The 17,681-nt window shown below is 38.4% G+C and overlaps 2 protein-coding genes and 1 non-coding gene across 5 annotated transcripts; all 3 read right to left on the bottom strand.

Annotated features, from left to right (window-relative positions):
- Positions 1-743: 743 nt before the first annotated feature.
- On the bottom strand, positions 744-825 carry trnal-uaa. Its single transcript has one exon. It is a non-coding gene; the product is annotated as a tRNA-Leu (tRNA).
- Positions 826-1,149: 324 nt separating this feature from the next.
- On the bottom strand, positions 1,150-5,124 carry stx11a (syntaxin 11a). 2 transcript variants are annotated; one of them, XM_037747559.1, is made up of 2 exons: positions 4,911-5,124; positions 1,150-3,149 (listed from the first exon to the last, which is right to left on the bottom strand). In XM_037747559.1, the coding sequence occupies exon 2, from the start codon at positions 3,103-3,105 to the stop codon at positions 2,245-2,247; it is 861 nt and encodes a 286-aa protein (XP_037603487.1). In that variant the 5' UTR covers positions 3,106-3,149; positions 4,911-5,124; the 3' UTR covers positions 1,150-2,244. The 2 variants fall into 2 exon arrangements, with proteins under 2 accessions (XP_037603487.1, XP_037603486.1); XM_037747558.1 differs by having other exon boundaries at positions 1,150-3,110; positions 4,911-5,122.
- Positions 5,125-6,604: 1,480 nt separating this feature from the next.
- On the bottom strand, positions 6,605-16,226 carry LOC119504275 (syntaxin-11-like). Of its 2 annotated transcripts, XM_037796326.1 has the most exons (3): positions 16,175-16,226; positions 11,938-12,043; positions 6,605-9,571 (listed from the first exon to the last, which is right to left on the bottom strand). In XM_037796326.1, exon 3 carries the CDS (start codon positions 9,567-9,569, stop codon positions 8,715-8,717), a length of 855 nt encoding a protein of 284 aa, XP_037652254.1. In that variant the 5' UTR covers positions 9,570-9,571; positions 11,938-12,043; positions 16,175-16,226; the 3' UTR covers positions 6,605-8,714. The 2 variants fall into 2 exon arrangements, with proteins under 2 accessions (XP_037652254.1, XP_037652253.1); XM_037796325.1 differs by lacking the exon at positions 16,175-16,226 and having other exon boundaries at positions 11,938-12,111.
- Between the last annotated feature and the right edge of the window lie 1,455 nt (positions 16,227-17,681).

Here is a 17,681-nt window from a genome sequence, read left to right as displayed (position 1 = left end):
TGACTTTCACTTCTTATCAATATACGTTGTTTGATGACAGTAAGAAGTACTTTGGTAGTGTCTGGAAGGGAGTCCGCAAACTGCAAAATCTGATCTATGATCTGCAAAAACTTGAGACCCGCTGCCCGACGACCTTTCCTAACCTTAACTATTTGAGGTCCATTGGTGCCTTCAAATGAAACTCGTGAGCTCGTGTTTACAACATTGGAAGTTGTGTAGACAATATGCTTGGCTTCCAAGTGGTTAAGTCGTAAGAACACTGCTGCTAAGCAACAGCAATATTAATGTTACTGTCGGCATTTAGAAGCCACAGAGGAGCTAACAATTTAGCAAGCGAGCAAGTGGGTAACATAATGCTGTAAATGTAAAGGCATTAAGACAGAGGAAAAAGATGGGGCAGTTGGGAATATCAACATTTTCCTCAGGCATATTATAAAATTACGAGGATAAACAACAGTATTTTCACTTATGTACTGAAAAAATTACTGACGTCAACCAAAAACTCAGAGCTTTCAGAACCTTTCCACTTATGAGGTTAAGGGGACGTGCATATATACTCTTCTCATAAACGCAACCTCATTTGATGGCACCGTATGCCTAACCTTAACAATCTCGCAAGTGCCTCAGGTTGCTGGCTCCCTTCTCACCACTACCGGAAGGTAACAAGTCACATTTCCCAGGAATTCCTCATATTTCAGTTAATCTTCTTCTCAATTTATGATTAGGTTAAAACTTCCAATATTTACCAGGAGTGGGGTTCGAACCCACGAGGACTACGTCCATTGGATCTTAAGTCCAACGCCTTAACCACTCGGCCATCCTGGTTCCACACCATGTAATGTATCACAACAACACAAGGACAGCGATGTCAGACCGACAGGTGATGTCTACCTGAGTAAATGTATGATGTCAGAGTGCAAAGTCACGCTATGCCAGTAAATGGCCACCACAAACCACACAGTGCTGCTGAGGAAGTGCAATCATTACAGCCCCGAAACCATTTCAACACAGAGCAGAGGAGCAGAAACACCCACCGGTGTCTCAGTACATGAACAGTATGAAGAAAGATGATGGTCTCTCAGTCTAACTGGTGGTAACTGGGAATCCCCCAGTGCCTGATGGACTGCCACACACACAGGAAAACAAATGTTATTTTTAAATTTTACTATCATGACATTCAAACAATGAGATAGGCCTTCTGTGCAAACAGAGAGTACTCTGACCTGATTAGTTTCTCATTCTCTATTGACCACCTGAGCAAATAGCCATGTACACATTGATTCTGGCGTCCTTTTATATGGAACAATCTGAGAAAACCTGATGCACATCTGATTGACTTTGACCGTGTGATAGTGGCATAAACAGAGGAGCAACAGGGCTGAAAGATGACAGTTTAATCTCTGAAAAGTGGAGGCAATACAAAGATAGTTTTCTGTCATGTGAAGCAACACATCTTGAGAAACACATGCAGCCTATAAGCTGGTGATAACTATACATGGGGGTGGGCCGACATGTCGTTGCACAATCCACACAAATCTATCTCGCCTCCCCGGCTAACCACAATCAGAGGCCGTGTCGTGTGCAGTTTGTTTCTCAAGGCTTGTTAAGCAATTGCTGCAAAATCATTTTCCACTTGTGCAATTTTGTTAATAGTCTGTTTATTGTCAATACTGTATATACTGCACCTATTTTTACACTTCCTTCTATTTAAATGGTTCATTATTTGCTAAGCTCTTTTTTTACTGTGTTAGCTGATGCATCTTGTTTTTTGCACTATCCCCTCTTCTGCTGTACACTGCACATTTCCCCGCTGCGGGATTAATAAAGGAATATCTTATCTTATCTTAATAAGAAATACACCTCTTCAAAGTTTACAGTTTCCAGAAAACTAGCCAATATATATTTATTTACATTGCTTAAATATCTCATATAACATTACAAAGCTGAATTTTGAAGGACAAAGCTGCAAGTTTTTTTTTAACAGTTATCATGCAAACGCTGTTCTCAGTAACTATCAGGAAATATAACACCCGTATCTCACTATGTACATTTGCATATGGGCGTGTGGTTTCTCGGACCAGCTCGAACTACACTAGATGTGTGAAATTTGGACTCTGCTACTGCTTAAAAATGAAGCTTCATTTGAGCTAAATAAATACACAAACTAAAGCGATATATATTACACGGCATCTTTGCATAGGAAGCTGATTTGAATCCAATAGAAATAACACTGATGCTGTCTCATTAGCAGCAAGGGCAGCAGCAACAAAAGAGTTTCTTGCATGGATTGTTTTTCTTGTATTTCACAGCCTTCTTGATCTGAACCGTAGCCTTGACGATATAGTCCTGAGTCGCGCCCACATTTGCTTCTATATTGTCCAGCATGAAGCCCTGCTCCTCCACCAGCAGGGCCATCTGGGAGAAGAGGTCATGGATGTCCCGGATGCGGCCCTCCAGCTCCAGCAGCTCCTTGTGCCGGGTCTCGATCTCATTGAGGGCCGATCTGGCAGTCCTCCCCTCCAGGAGGAGATTATCCGAGAAGACGTTCCACTTGCCCGTCTCGATCATCTCGTCAATCTGCTCCCTGCTCACCTCCTTGCCCATGATCTCTGCCTGCCTCTGGATGCGGGTCTTGCAGTTCTCCCTCTGGACCATCTCGGCCTCGTTGTACTCGGACATGGCGTCGTGGAAGGCGTTGGTTAGAGAGATAAACTGTGAACGCACCATGCGAGACAAAGCAGATGTCGGCCCGTGCTCCTCCTCCAGCTCTTTGCTCAACTTCCCCAGCTTCCCCAGCCGATTGTAAATGGCCTCCCCTCTGGCCTTGATGTCTCGCCCGAGAGCGTTGGAGTCCCGCTTGATGCTGCTGATCCTCCGGACGGATGTGAGGAACCTGGTGTTCTGCTTCCCGAGACGCTTCACGTCCAGTTTGAGAAGCAGCATCTCCTTCCTCATCGCCTGGGCGTCCCTGTAGATGCCGTCCATCACGTCCTCGCCCTCAAACACAATGGCCTGTTGCTCCAGGTCCTCATCCTCGGTGGTGGGGTTGTGGTTCTCCTCCACGGCGGGCTTGAAGGTCTGCAGCTCACTTATTCGGTCCCTCATCTCACCTGCAAGAGGAGTCAGGAGCCTTTACTGACCTCTGACCTCTAAAGAGTTTTGAGACAAATAGACATTTTGGCTGGTGGAGAGTTAGATGAGAAGATTGATACCACTCTCATGTCTATCTGTTAAATATAAATCAGCCAGCAGCCAGTTAGCTTAACTTATTTTAGCAAAAAGACTGGAAACAGGGTGAAACAGCTAACGTGGCTCTGTCCAAAAGGTAACTAAAAATCCACCTACCAGCACCACTAAAGCTAATAATTTAACACATTATAAAAAATATTATTAAATATCATTATAATATAAATATTAACGAGTAAAAATAACAAGTCATCATTGGATTATTTCTTGGCTCTGAGCAGTTGCCAGGCAACCAGTGGAGACTCCAGGAAGTTAGTGGTCCCGACTAAGAAACGGTCCAGCACAAAACCCCTCTAAAACAGCAATTTATCAAAATGTCCAAGAATTAATACAAATTTATGTATCAAATTATTATTATTTTATAACTTCTGTCCTACCTCATCTCATGACCCCTTAGATTTAATTTGTGACCCGTTGGAGGGCCTCAACCCCTAGGTTGGGAACCACTGGACTAAATTAACTGTAGTTAAAACCAGTTTCACCTCGAGCAGCTACAACAGTAAAATACTGTTCACAAAATGATGCATCAATATTAACAATATACTAATGTAAAATACAATAACAGCAGAATAACTGCAGATTGAGTGCTTATATTTTTTTATTTATTATAAAATGTATAATACTGTACTTTACCAATATATTTATATGCAGGACTTTTACTTGTAATAGAGTATTTTTAAAGTGTTGTACTGGTAATTTTACCTAAATAAAATCTGCATACCACTTGTTTTATCCTATTTAATTATAACAATAATAAATAAAAATGCAACCCCCCTTCTCATGTCATTTTACATTTAGAGAAAATCTAAGTTACAACAAGAGAAAATCGATCTTATATAGGTAAATATGGACACATTTATATCATATTTTTCCTGTTGAGGATGAGCTGCATCAACATATTATGAGAAATTAATTTATTTTTATATTGTAATTCCTATGTTTTATTATTTTACATTTTAAATATAGTGTTGTGTGTAGTGTTTTTCAAAGACAGAATACTCTGTGCACTATAAAGAGTTATGTTTTGTGCATGTTGGGACATTTTTATTATTTACTATTTTTATTTATTTTAAAACAGCATGTTTAGGACTTCAGCAAACTTGTTTTATCATATTGATTAATAAGTATATTATTTTTTATATTTATTATTTTTATTTTAAAACAGCATGTTTAAGACTTCAGCAAACTCTTTTATCCTATTGATTAATTAGTATATTATTTTTAATATTTACTATTTTTATTTATTCTTATTTTAAAACAGCATGTTTAGGACTTCAGCAAACTTTTTTTTATCATATTAATTAATTAGTATTTTAGAGGTATTTTGTGAAACAGAGAGTATCTTTGTAAAGTAAAGTCCTGAGGAGGAAACAGATTACAGGTTACTTCCTCAGCTGTGACGCTTTCAGAGCAGTAAATTACAGCCTCGACTCTAAAGACTCAGTTATTATTAACTATCGACACAAACTGATACTTTAATGTGATGTACATAATGTTAAAAACAATGTTTTACAAAAGGAAACATTAACAAACCTTAAAGCATCATTAACAAGAACAAGTGAAAGACAACAATAACAAGCTGTTATAGAAACACGCCTATAGGTCTGTAGAGAGTTATGATTATATTTTAGTGCATAATATCTCAACAGAATAGGTTCACCTACCTCTCTGTGATGTGATGCTATATCCTCCGAAGGTCCTACTCTATTAAAGTCACCAAAGCAGAAGAAGCGACCACGGAAACACTCATTTCCTCTTTTTTCTCTCCGTTATATGTTTAAATTTCAACATAGAGGAGTAGAGGAGTCAACCATCAGTCACAGAGACACAGAGACAACAGGCTGCAGCAGGTAGTGAAGTAACCGAGGCTGAACGCGGAAGATCACTGATCACGCCTTCTTCTTCCTCCCTCACTGTATTAACACACATCTCTGGTTTGAGTCCAGGAAGGAGGAGATCCATCATCACACTCATCTTATTATGGTCCATTACTGAATATAAAAATGATGTTGAGCGTTTAATAAGGATCTTAAAATATTTTTTATACTTGTGAGAAGTTGAGAGACACAAACTAGACCTTATATCCTAACATAAATAAAAAAAAAAAACATATACAAAATTGTATCATAACAAAGTCCATTGTAGCTGTAAGTAAAAGTAGCAAAAACAGACTGTGAAGTCCTGCATTAAAAATATTACTTAAAGGTCCCATATTGTAAAAAGTGAGATTTTCAGGTCTTTTATATTATAAAGCAGGTATAAGTGCTATATAAATAATAATGTTAAACTATCAAAACACTCAATATACGGAGAAATACACACAGCCCGTATTCAGAAATTGTGCGTTTGAAACAAGCCGTTATGATTTCTGTCCATTTGTGATGTCACAAATATACAATATTTAGACCATTACAGGGTTTTAAACGTAAACATTCTAAATGTGTCCCAGTTTATTTCCTGGTTGTAGTGTTGCAGTGTATGTGAATAACACCATCTGACAGGAAGTAAACATGGACCGAAGCTGTTGCCTAGCAACGCAATTCCATTGCAATTCCGTTGCAATGCACTAAAACGGAGCGTTTCAGACAGAGGGTGAATACAGATATATTCAGGCAGACAGTACGAGGAAAATAATGTGTTTTTTTTAACATTAAAGCATGTAATCATGTTCTTCTAGTAGAAACACAAAATACAAGTATGAACCTGAAAATGAGCACGATATGGGACCTTTAAGTACAAGTATGTATGTAGCCTAAGTATCATCAGCAAAATGTACTCAAAGTATCAAATGTAAAAGTGCTGATAATTTTGAAAAATGACCCACGTGAGAGTTTTACTATTATATATTATATAATTGGGTTATTTTTTACTGATGCATTTCTTAAATTTTATTTTATTTAATCTATAGTTATCCAGGATAGTCCCATTGAGATTTAAAATCTCTTTTCTGAGACATAAAAGTTTTTACACATAAAAGCACAAATAACACTACGGCTGCAATTAACACGATTATTTTCATTGTCGATTAATCTGTGGATTATTTTCTTGATTAATCGATTAGTCGTTTGGTATAAATATATAAAATAAAATCTCAGAAAATGTTGAAAAATGTCGATCAGTGTTTCCCAAAGCCCAAGATGACGTCCTCCAATGTCTTGTTTTGTCCACAATTTAAGGATATTTCATTTAGTGTCATAGAAGAGTAAAGAAACCAGGAAATATTCACATTTAAGAAGCTGTAATCAGAGGATTTTGACTTTTTTTTCTTAAAAAATTATTCAAACTGATTAATCAATTATCAAAATAGATGGCAGTTAATTTAACTAACGATTAATCGATTAACCGTTGCAGCTCTTAATAACAGAATTTCACATAAAAACACAAAAAACTTAAAAACAACATAAAGAATTCACATAAGAGAGACAATAACAGACTTAAAACAAACAGCAAATTGCATCAACTGATGAATTAGCAGTGTCATTCAGTTACAGGAGATGCACATTCAGTGTTCAAATACTCCTAAATCCTGTCTTTAAAATCTTGCATGCTTATAAAATGATCTAGTTTAAGCAGCATTTTACTGGTGGAGCTGATTGGAATTATTTTACATTCTGTCGGGTAGTTTAATATATAACAATGCACCATATTTTACAAGTTCATCATGTATTTTGTATGTAAAATCTTAAAAGTAAGCTGTCAAATAATTGTAAAAAGTACAATATATTCCCTCTGAATTGTGGTGGAGAAGAAGTATAAAGTAGCATGAAAAGAAACACTCAAGTAGGCTTACAGTCCATTATGCAAATTTGTACATAAATATAGAACTTGAGTGAATATACTCAGTTATATTCCACCACTGGCTTTTACTCATACGCCACATGACCTTCATCAGCAGATGGAGCCTCAGTTGTCATGGAATTATTATTAATTCAGCGCTTTAAGGACGTCTTTTCCATGATGGCTCAAATATTTAAAGTTCAGTCTTGACCCTGGCTGAGAAACAGCAGTTGACAAAATCTTTGTTATATGATCGAAAGCTTTATGCTAATATAGCTTTATGCCTGACGTTTTAGATTCCCTATAGACCTAGATTATAGAGCTATTTGTTGATATGGACGTTTGCTAAGTGACAGAGGTGGGCCCAAGTCACTGTTTTGCAAGTCACAAGTAAAAGTCTCAAGTCTTTGCACTCAAGTTCCAAGTCCTAAACAAGTCATAATGTGCTCTTCACCAAATGTAATGCCATTTGCGTCTCCGTCTGTAATTTTCGACCCACACATTTTGCATACTGCAACTCATTTTTTGTTGACCGCTGTGTAGTTTTTGTACGCAAACAAAATTATATTTGGTATCATTTTTTTTCCAATTGGTGCTCAGTAACGTAACGTTAGTTCTTCATGGTTCTCTTCTGCAACTTGACTGAATGCTGTCTGGTTGGTTCAAACATTTAAGTGTCGACTTGCTGGGAATGAATAGCATTTGTTAGTATGTTAGTTGATCCAGGAAATAAACTGACACTTTTTAGAGAACATACTTTTCAATCTTTTGTCTTAGGGGGAAGGTATCAAGTATTTTCAAGAGAAAAGGCTCAAGTCAAAGTGAAGTCACGAGTCATTGGTGTCAATGTTTAAGTCTAGTCGCAAGTTGTTGTTTTTTATCTTATCGAGTCTAAAGTCATCAAATTTGTGACTCAAGTCTGACTCGAGTCCAGGTCATGTGACTCGACTCCACACTTCTCCTAATTGAGCCATATTAAGTTGATTCTATTGTTTGATAGCAACTCACATGACATGTCTAACTTCAGTCTAAATGGACCTTGTGATGAGATTGTCAATATCAAAACACTTTTTTTAAGGAACTAATGACTGATATTATTGTCTTAAAGAGGACCTATTATGTTGTTGTTCTTTTTCCCTTTCCTTTAGTGTGTTATATAGTTTTTTTGTGCATGTAAAAGGTCTGCAAAGTTATAAAGCCAAAGGGAGTTACTCTCCCCCACAGAAACACTGCTCCTGAACTGCCTGAAACACCTCGTTGAAGTCCTGCCTTTTCTTCCGTAACTTGGTGATGTCACCAAGTAACACATTGGCATAATACCTGCCTATAATACCTGCTATCCTGCTAGTTTGGCACTCCCTCAAACAAGGCTAGTTAGAGTGGAGCTGGAGCGGAGTCTGAAGAGTTTGGTTCGGTTGACCAATCATAACAGAGCGGGTTCAGCTGACTAATTAGAGCAGACCGGGCTTTTCGGGGGGGAGCTCAAACAGAGCGTTTCAGAGAGGATGAAAAGTAAAGCGTGTTTTGAACATTAAAGCATGTAAACACGTTCTAGTAGAAACCCCAAATACAAGTATGCACCTAAAATAAGGATAATAGGTCCTCTTTAATGGGTTGTTCTTTTAGTTTGTAGTGCAGCTTTTACCTCATGGACCAGTGGACCGGATCCAAAACCACTGGCCCTCCTCAGACTAACTGTTATAACATGGAAAGCAGCTACAACACAGCTTCTTGAAGGGGTTGTTTTTATCAGAAGAAGTTGCTCTGTCCAGCTTGACCACGGCCTCCTGAATGATCACTTCAGTACTTTGAACGTTCCTCTGGATGTTTTCGACGGCCACCCCCTGCTCCTCTATGAGCACAGCCACGTCCAGAAACAGCTCCTGGATCCCCTCGATCCTCTTCTCCAGCTCCTGCAGCTCCCTGTGTCGGCACTCGAGCTGCAGGTAAGCCGAGCGAGCCGTTTTGCCCTCCACCTGGACGCTGCTGAACACGTTCAGCTCCCCGCTCTCCATCATCTCCTCCAGCTCTTTCTCGCCGACCTCCCTGCCCACCACCTCCATCTGCCTCTGGATCTGTCGTTTACAGGCCTCCCTGTGACTCATCTCTGTGTCGTTGTAGCTGAACATCACCTCCCGCAGAGCCCTGCTGAGACACTGGCACTGTGTTTGAGCGATGCGTGCTGTGGGGTCAGAGCTGCCACGCTGGTCCTCCAGCTCCCCACTGAGAGCATTCATCTTGTGTAGACGGTGCAGCACAGACTCTCCCCGGCGTTTAATATCCGCCCCGACTGCATTGGAGTCCCGCTTTGTTGCTATAGGGCATGAGGTCTTGTATAAGGCCTGGTAGTTGACATCTTTCAGCTCACTGATGTCATTCTGGATCTGCTGGATCTCCAGACGGATCTGCTGGGCCTCCTGCAGGACGCCATCCAGGTCCTGGTCTGATGCTGCTGCCGCCTCCTGCTCTAAATTGTCCAACTCCACCATGGAGAAACCCTCAGAGTCAGGCTGCACCTGTTGGAGGAGCTCCAGCCGGTCTCTCATATCTGAAAGAAACAAAAGACGACAAGAGAAAAGATAACACATTAACGCAATCGATCTTTCGGAGGTTATCGGGTTTTAAAGCTAGAGTGAAGATACTGGCATCATATGAAACTAGAAAACCCAATGAATCCATTGGTACCAACCATGTTACTATACTATACAACCATACTGGCTTGTCGGGAAGGAGCCTTGATAACGCTCAAAACTTGCACTAAATTTTGGCGAGGAAAAAACGTCATGTCCATTTTCAAAGGGGTCCCTTGGCCTCTGACCTCAAGATATGTGAATGAAAATGGGTTCTATGGGTACCCACGAGTCTCCCCTTTACAGACATGCCCACTTTATGATAATCACATGCAGTTTGAGGCAAGTCATAGTCAAGTCAGCACACTGACGCACTGACAGCTGTTGTTGCCTGTTGGGCTGCAGTTTGCCATGTTATGATTTGAGCATATTTTTTATGCTAAATGCAGTACCTGTGAGGGTTTCTGGACAATATTTATCATTGTTTTGTGTTGTTAATTGATTTCCAGTAATAAATATATACATACATTTGCATAGCAAGCATATTTGCCCACTCCAATGTTGATAAGAGTATTAAATATTTGACAAATCTCCTTTTAAGGTGCATTTTGATAAAAAAAAAAAGTGTGATTAATTGCTTGACAGCCCTAAAAGAAATACAAACTAAAACACAGATTGGTTACAACAAACAAGCTTGCACTTGTTCTTGTGTTAAATATTTCCTGAGCATGACTGAAGACGTCTAACAGGCCTGGACTCAGATCGCACATACCGATCAAACACTTTTGTAATCAATATGTGAAACAGCTGTGTGAGTGTTTTCTTCCTCTTTCAGTGTAATCTTAGATGAATGCACTTGATCTGCCAGGACATTTAATCTCCCTGCAGGACTCACCCAACAAGTTTTCAAGAAGAAAAGTATTTCAGCACGTATGTAATCTGCTCTTAAGTAAGTGGAGCTACTTTTAAGTGGAATACAACAAAAACAGCAGAGGACGCAGAATCCGTAATCCTGAACAGGCCGATAAAAAGCAGCCACGAACCAGTTGATTTAGACAATAGAAAACGCATGTGAGACCTGACCGAGGCTGTAGCAGGTTCAGTTCTAGAGCTAGAGTAAAGTTACAGATATCATACGAAACTAGACAATCTATTGGTACCAACCATGTCATACTAGCTTGTCAGGAAGGAGGTTAAATAATGATCCAAAGTTAGGATGAATTTTGGCGAGGAAAAACTGTCATGGCCATTTTCAAAGGGGTCCCTTGACCTCTGACCTCAAGATGTGTGAATGAGAATGTGCAAAAACCATGCAGTTTTTTTGAATATAGTGTACATGTGTTATTTTCCTCACTGTATAAAATGAGCTGTGGTGACCTGTAGGATAATCACAGCCTTATTAAACTTTACAACCACAAACTAGAGACCTAGAGCATTCAGAGGATGGATGGCTTTCCTATAGGTAGACTGACAATAAGGGGGTTTCTGAGCAGTTTACACAAGCGCTCGTCATCCAATCACCAAATAAAGCAATTCTTGCAGAAATCTCCAAATGTCTAAAGTTTTGGTAACCAACTCACAGCATGGATTTTTCTATGGTGTTCCTCAAGGTCTAAGTGTCTTAATGTGGTATTTTGGCGGGATTATTGATCATTTTTATCAATTCTTGAATGGTAAAAATAAGGTTAAATTTAGCACCAAATCTGTGTAACAAATGGTATCAACCAAAAACTTGCTGCAACTTTTGAGACATAATAAATCATGGGGATGACCATCATTTACTTTAATCATAATGTTCTAAACCCTTATACACTTTCACTATTTATTTTAATTAATTAATTCATGTTTATTTCAGATTTATGACTAGAACAACTTGACACACAGTGCATCTCAAATTAATCTTCAGGTTCCCAGCTTTCAGATGATGTACACCACTTCTATGTGACGTCTACTGTTGACCTGCTATCTCCCCCTAAAGACCCCCTGTACCCCCCTAAAAAAGACAGAAACAGGTCTATTGTGAGTCTTAGAGGGTTAAAGCTAGAATAAAGGACAAAGTATTGCTAATGTTAAAAATGTTAAAGCTCAGATGCATTGCTGAAAACCTGGAAGTTAAACTGTAAAACTGGCAGAGTTGTAAGCCTGGTTTGTTGATTTTTACAACAGATTAATGTACGTTTTTTATTATTTTCAACACTTTTCTACAAGAGCAGGTGTAAGGAGGCCTAAATTTCAGGTTTTCTTGCCTTTACCTGTATTTTCAGTTCAGATTTTCTATAAAACCATCTCAGGCAAGCCTAACAGATATGGAATAAGTGAACCCATAATGAGAGAATTAACCTACCTTACTCGTATGTCAGTTTATCTGTGGATGGTTTGCAGTCTCTTCTCCGTCTGTACCACAAGCCGATCATAGAAATGGTAGTTCAGTCCAACGGTCAGCGTGACGACTGTTAACAGAGAGAATGATTTTAGAAACCATCATCACTTCTACACCTGTTTAAAAGGAAATGTTTTTTAGAAACAACACTTTCTGCATTCCTGTTGTGTCACATGGAGGCATGCAGTGACGTAAGGCGAAACCAAGTCTCTCGAGGATTCATAATAAAGATGACGACTGATATGTTTTGTGTTTACATTGTCATATAATCTCAGGACATCTGTCACCTAAGTGCACTTTTGTTTTTGATAGATTGTTTTCACGTCTAACAACACGTTAGGCGATGAAGGGTTGTGAAAAGAGACAAATGTGAAGCTCAGGAAAGAAAATAAAAGCACATAATGTGAGATAACATCAAGGACAGCAGGAGAAATATAAAGAGGAAGTAGTTCAGATAAGTTATCTCCCAGAGGGGTGGGACTGAAGTGTTCATATGTGATAATGAAGTCTTGTAATCTGCTTGTTACAATAATCAAACAACCTTTCGGTTTCATGAAATGTAGTCTCACCAAGGACTTGTGAAACCACCAACTGTCAGGTGACTGTAAGTCACTCAGCCAGAAAAAGAAGTATATTTAAGGAAAATGTATTTTCAGTTGATGCGTAGGAAGCTGTGCAATAGTTATTTCCACAGCCAGCGGTAGGTTGTATATGTGATTAGTAATTTCCACCGGCCTCCGTGAGTTTGAGTCACACTGGCTTTGGGGGTTTTAGCAGAGTTGATGTGTCACTCAACTGTAGATGCACACACTTCCATCTGACACTTGATTCTAGAGGAAAAAACAACAGCATGAATGAGACTGAAATATCCCCTCAAAACCCACATTATAACACAATGTGAAATGAAGTCTTTCTGTTTCATTTCTTCCCCCTCTTGTTGGAATCGCCTCAGTTTCACACAGTTTACCTGGTTACTACTTTCGAAGGGAAAACAAACTTTTACATATATATATATTTGTCATTTCCTTCTCAATCCATAACACTAAACTAAGTTAAAGTTCTTTGTTAAATCACTAAATCAGACGATGCTTTCATAGCTCTACTTTAAAACTGAGTATTTGTTTTGTCCAGCAGATGTCAGTGGTATATCAGAACTGTCTGTTACATGCAGTTCATTAACTTTCCTAAAGGGAGATGATCATCCCAACAGCTTTACTCTATGCATTAGTTCACCTCAACAAAGCCTCTGAGTTAGAAGGTTAATCAGGTCTCATCACCTGGCTGGTAATTAATTAAGGTATAACTATTTGGTTGTGTTTCCACTAGGGCTGTCAATCGATTAAAATATTTAATTGCGATTAACCGCATGATTATCCGTAGTTAGTCGCGATTAATCACAAATTAATCACAAATTTTTTAACCGTTCAAAATGTACCTTAAAGGGAGATTTATCAAGTATTTAATACTCTTATCAACATGGGAGTTGGCAAATATGCTGCTTTATGCAAATGTATGTATATATTTATTATTGGAAATCAATTAACAACACAAAACAATAACAAATACTGTCCAGAAACCCTCACAGGTACTGCATTTAGCATAAAATAATATGCTCAAATCATAACATGGCAAACTGCAGCCCAACAGGCAACAACAGCTGTCAGTGTGTCAGTGTGCTAACTTGACTATGACTTTCCCCAAACTGCATGTGATTATCATAAAGTGGGCATGTCTGTGAAGGGGAGACTCGTGGGTTCATTCACATATCTTGAGGTCAGAGGTCAAGAGACCCCTTTGAAAATGGCCATGACAGTTTTTCCTCACCAAAGTTTAGCATAAGTTTGGAGCCTTATTTAACCTCCTTCACGACCTTAAAACTGAGCCCGCTACAACATAAAAATCTGAAGTTGCGTTAATGCGTTACATACATTAATTCACATTTTTCTGAACCTTTTTTCTATCTATAATACAAAGACAATGATCTACTAAAACAAATAAATAACGCTGTTCTAAACCAGGAAAAAAAAATCCCAGAAGGTGAATTTCTTTTAAACATCAAACAAACTTTCATTAATTTTGAGATTTTATTTTTTGCAAACTTTTTCCATTAGAGGTACAGTGTGTAGGATCTGGCGGCATCTAGTGGTGTGGTTGCAGATTGCCATCAACTCGGTACCCTTCCACTCACTCATCCCTTTCCTTAGACTGCGGTATTGTGAGCCGCCGAGTGCAAAACCATGGTAACGCCGTTCATCCTTACCATAATAACACTACTTTAGGAGCAACGGAAGTCAGACGGCTGCTGACGGTACCACGGTTTTGCACTCTGCAGCTCACGTTATCGCAGCTTCACGAGCGTGTCGGAGAACTACGGTGGCCTTCAGATAACGTAAAAACATGAATGTCTCTCTCTAGAGCCAGTGTTTGGTTTGTCCGTTCTGGACTACTGTAGAAACATGGCGGAGCAACATGGGGGACTCCGTGGCGAGGACCCGCTCCCTATGTAGATATGAAGGGCTCATTCTAAGCTAATGAAAACACTAGTTTCAGGTGATTATACACTAATTAAAACATAGTTATGAATATTATAATCCATTTCTGCTAATAGATCCCTCGAAATGTTACATACTGTTCCTTTAAAGCATTCCTAGACATTTGATTTACAGCACCAAACACAACCCAAAAAACATCACAAGCTTTAAGTTCACGTTTAAATCTGGTTATCTCTTTTCAGTCAGCTGGTTCTGATTTGAGCAGCATGTTATTTATCAATAAACTGAGCTGCTGCATGACTTTCAGATGTAGAATCGCCCATTCAGAGTCAGGAAGTGAACATGTCATGAGGTGAAATCTAACTTGTATCGGAGGTTCAGGACATCCAGACTGAGCTACAGCAACACTGGGAAACTTTATTAAGGATTGTAAATCTGCTAAACATGAGGACATCCCTCCCCCGTGTCACTATGCCAGCTTTCTTTGCAGATTCTTTTTTTGGATGTGAATAGTTTAACCAGTTTATTCTGCCATTCTATGTGTGTCAACAAAATTAAGATCAGTGTTGCCCTAAAGTGGGTCAGAAGAGCAATATCTCCTCTTCACACGCATTTTCCCACATGATCCAATTATGACTCCTCTTCTCTCTTTCTTGACCGTCTTGAAACATTACTCTAAATATTTTTAGAATAATTATAAATTAAACTGTATATAAAGGGAAATATATATATCAACTGATCTATCTTGTTGGTGTTACTTTTAAGAATGAAGGTAATTAAATGTTTCCATAGCTGTCGTCTCTGATTTTAAGATCTCTGTAAGATAGCATGCTTAATCTAATTTGTAAGACTTTCTTGGTTCTTTTTCTCTTAAAACAATTAGATTTTGTTCAAGCATAACATAGAGAACCAAAACAAACAACAAAACAAACTCTGCTGACCTTTATGTTTTCTATTCCAACTTAAAGTGCAGCTCAAGAAATATTAGCTGTGCATAAAAAAATGCCTCATTAATCAGATTTGAATTTCAGTTGCGCGCTTACATTCGTTTTACGGTATTATATTGCCTCAGGCCTCAGGAGTTGGGTTACTGTAATCAGTGGAGAAAAACATCAGCTGTTTCCAGTTACCCAAAGTTGTGACTCTAATTATTTCAACTTATTGGCTTCAGACGGCGGTTCCGATAACAGCACCCTTGTCTCAAAAGCATCTGACCGGATTAACATCAATGTCTGTCATGAGTTTGTGGATGTTTCTCCTATCTGAGATTTCCCAAGATCTCACTTTGTTCAGCTAACTGTAAGGTGACACAACAGTTCTTGTTTTATAAGATAAACCTGTCCTGGGAAGTAAATAAAGAAGCCACTGCTGCATATATACTCACCGGCCACTTTATTAGGTACAAGGTGTACCGGGTGGTCTTCTGCTGCTGTAGCCCATCTGCTTCACGGTTCGACGTGTTGTGCGTTCAGAGATGGTATTCTGCATACTTTGGTTGTAACGAGTGGTTATTTGAGTTACTGTTGCCTTTCTGTCATCTCGAACCACTCTGCCCATTCTCCTCTGACCTCTGACATCAACAAGGCATTTTCGTCCACACAACTGCCGCTCACTGGATATTTTCTCTTTTTCGGACCATTCTCTGTAAACCCTAGAGATGGTTTTGCGTGAAAATCCCAGTAGATCAGCAGTTTTTTAAATACTCAGACCAGCCCGTCTGGCACCAACAACCATGCCACGTTCAAAGTCACTTAAATCCCCTTTCTTCCTCATTCTGATTCTCGGTTTGAACTTCAGCAAGTCATCTTCACCACCTCTAGATGCCTAAATGCATTGAGTTACTGCCATGTGATTGGCTGATTAGCTATTTGTGTTAACAAGCAATTGAACAGGTGTGCCTAATAAAGTAGCCGGTGAGTGTATACTGCAGTACAGGGGGACTGTTGTGGCTGTTACACAGGATATTTAAGTGTATCTGGGTATAAAGTCATATTACTTTGAGCTGTTACACCTTTAAAAACTCAATATATTGTCTGGAAAGAAACTATCTCTTCTCTAAAAGGAGAAAATAACATCTGCTCTGATTAAATGATCAGAAAGACAAAGAGATGTTAGTTTTTAAAATTATATTATTAGTAAAATTATTAGATAGTTTTCTGTCTTTTCTGGTGGTAAACTAAAGAAAACTTAAAATGAGTTCTCTGTGGGCTATATGGTCTTTGCTTTATTGTCTTTGCTCTAAGAGTGTCTGGGAACCAAAAGTCAATTGGAAGACATGATTAGAGTTTATCTCAAGAGTTTATCTGGGATAATGCAGATTAAATGATAACGAAGCAGACTACTTACGAAGAGCGTGGCTGTGCTGAGGTCATGCTGGTATGGCCTTCCTGCCAGTAAAATATGGACCACGGAACCTGCCAAAACTAAATAAATAAATGAATAAATGAATAAATGAATAAATGAATAAATGAATGAATAAATAAATAAATACATTTTATTTATGTATGTATATATATATATCATTTTTTTAATTAATTTATTTATGTATTTATTTTTTATTAGATTTAAATGTATTTATTTATTTCTGCATCTATTTCTTTTTGCATCTATTTAATATTCATTTTAAAATGTACGTATTTATTTATTGATGCACAATTTTCATATAAATAAATAGTATTATTAATGAACAGGAAAACACTTTTAAAGGGTTTATGAACTTGTTTTTTCTCCAAAAAAAAATATGTTTGACAAAATGAAATTTGGACACACATACGGACATGGAGACGGATGACAAATTAAAATAAAAACATGACAATGATGAGTCTGAAAATGATGTGAATCATGCTACAGTGTGGCCTTCCCATTCACTACATACTTACCCAACTGAAAACCAACGTGCCATTATGGACCAACACTCTGTTTAGTAATGCTTTAAATTGTTAACCATCTTTATCACAAAATACTGAATTTGTTTCAATACATTATATACATTATAATTAGAAAGTACATGTGAACAACATGTGATGCCAGAGGTTACATTTGAAGAGCCTGAAAAATCCCTTCAGCATGACTTACAGCAGGAGCAACATACACATGACACCTTATCTCGTTCCAGGCTTAAAGCATGTGTTCCATGTGAAACCAAATCAACTATATAATTTGTCACCTGTCTCTATGTTCCAATGAGTCCCAACATCTGCGTCCTACAATTACATG

Source organism: Sebastes umbrosus, chromosome 16 (assembly GCF_015220745.1).
Source record: "Sebastes umbrosus isolate fSebUmb1 chromosome 16, fSebUmb1.pri, whole genome shotgun sequence".
Classification (NCBI taxonomy): domain Eukaryota; kingdom Metazoa; phylum Chordata; class Actinopteri; order Perciformes; family Sebastidae; genus Sebastes; species Sebastes umbrosus.
Note: the sequence above shows the minus strand (reverse complement) of the source record. Positions and strands in the feature narration are given on the sequence as shown.

Coding starts and splice junctions, on each gene's coding strand:
- LOC119504275 (XM_037796326.1), bottom strand. CDS start 9,569: ATGAGAGACCGGCTGGAGCTCCTCCAACAGGTGCAGCCTGACTCTGAG.
- stx11a (XM_037747559.1), bottom strand. CDS start 3,105: ATGAGGGACCGAATAAGTGAGCTGCAGACCTTCAAGCCCGCCGTGGAG.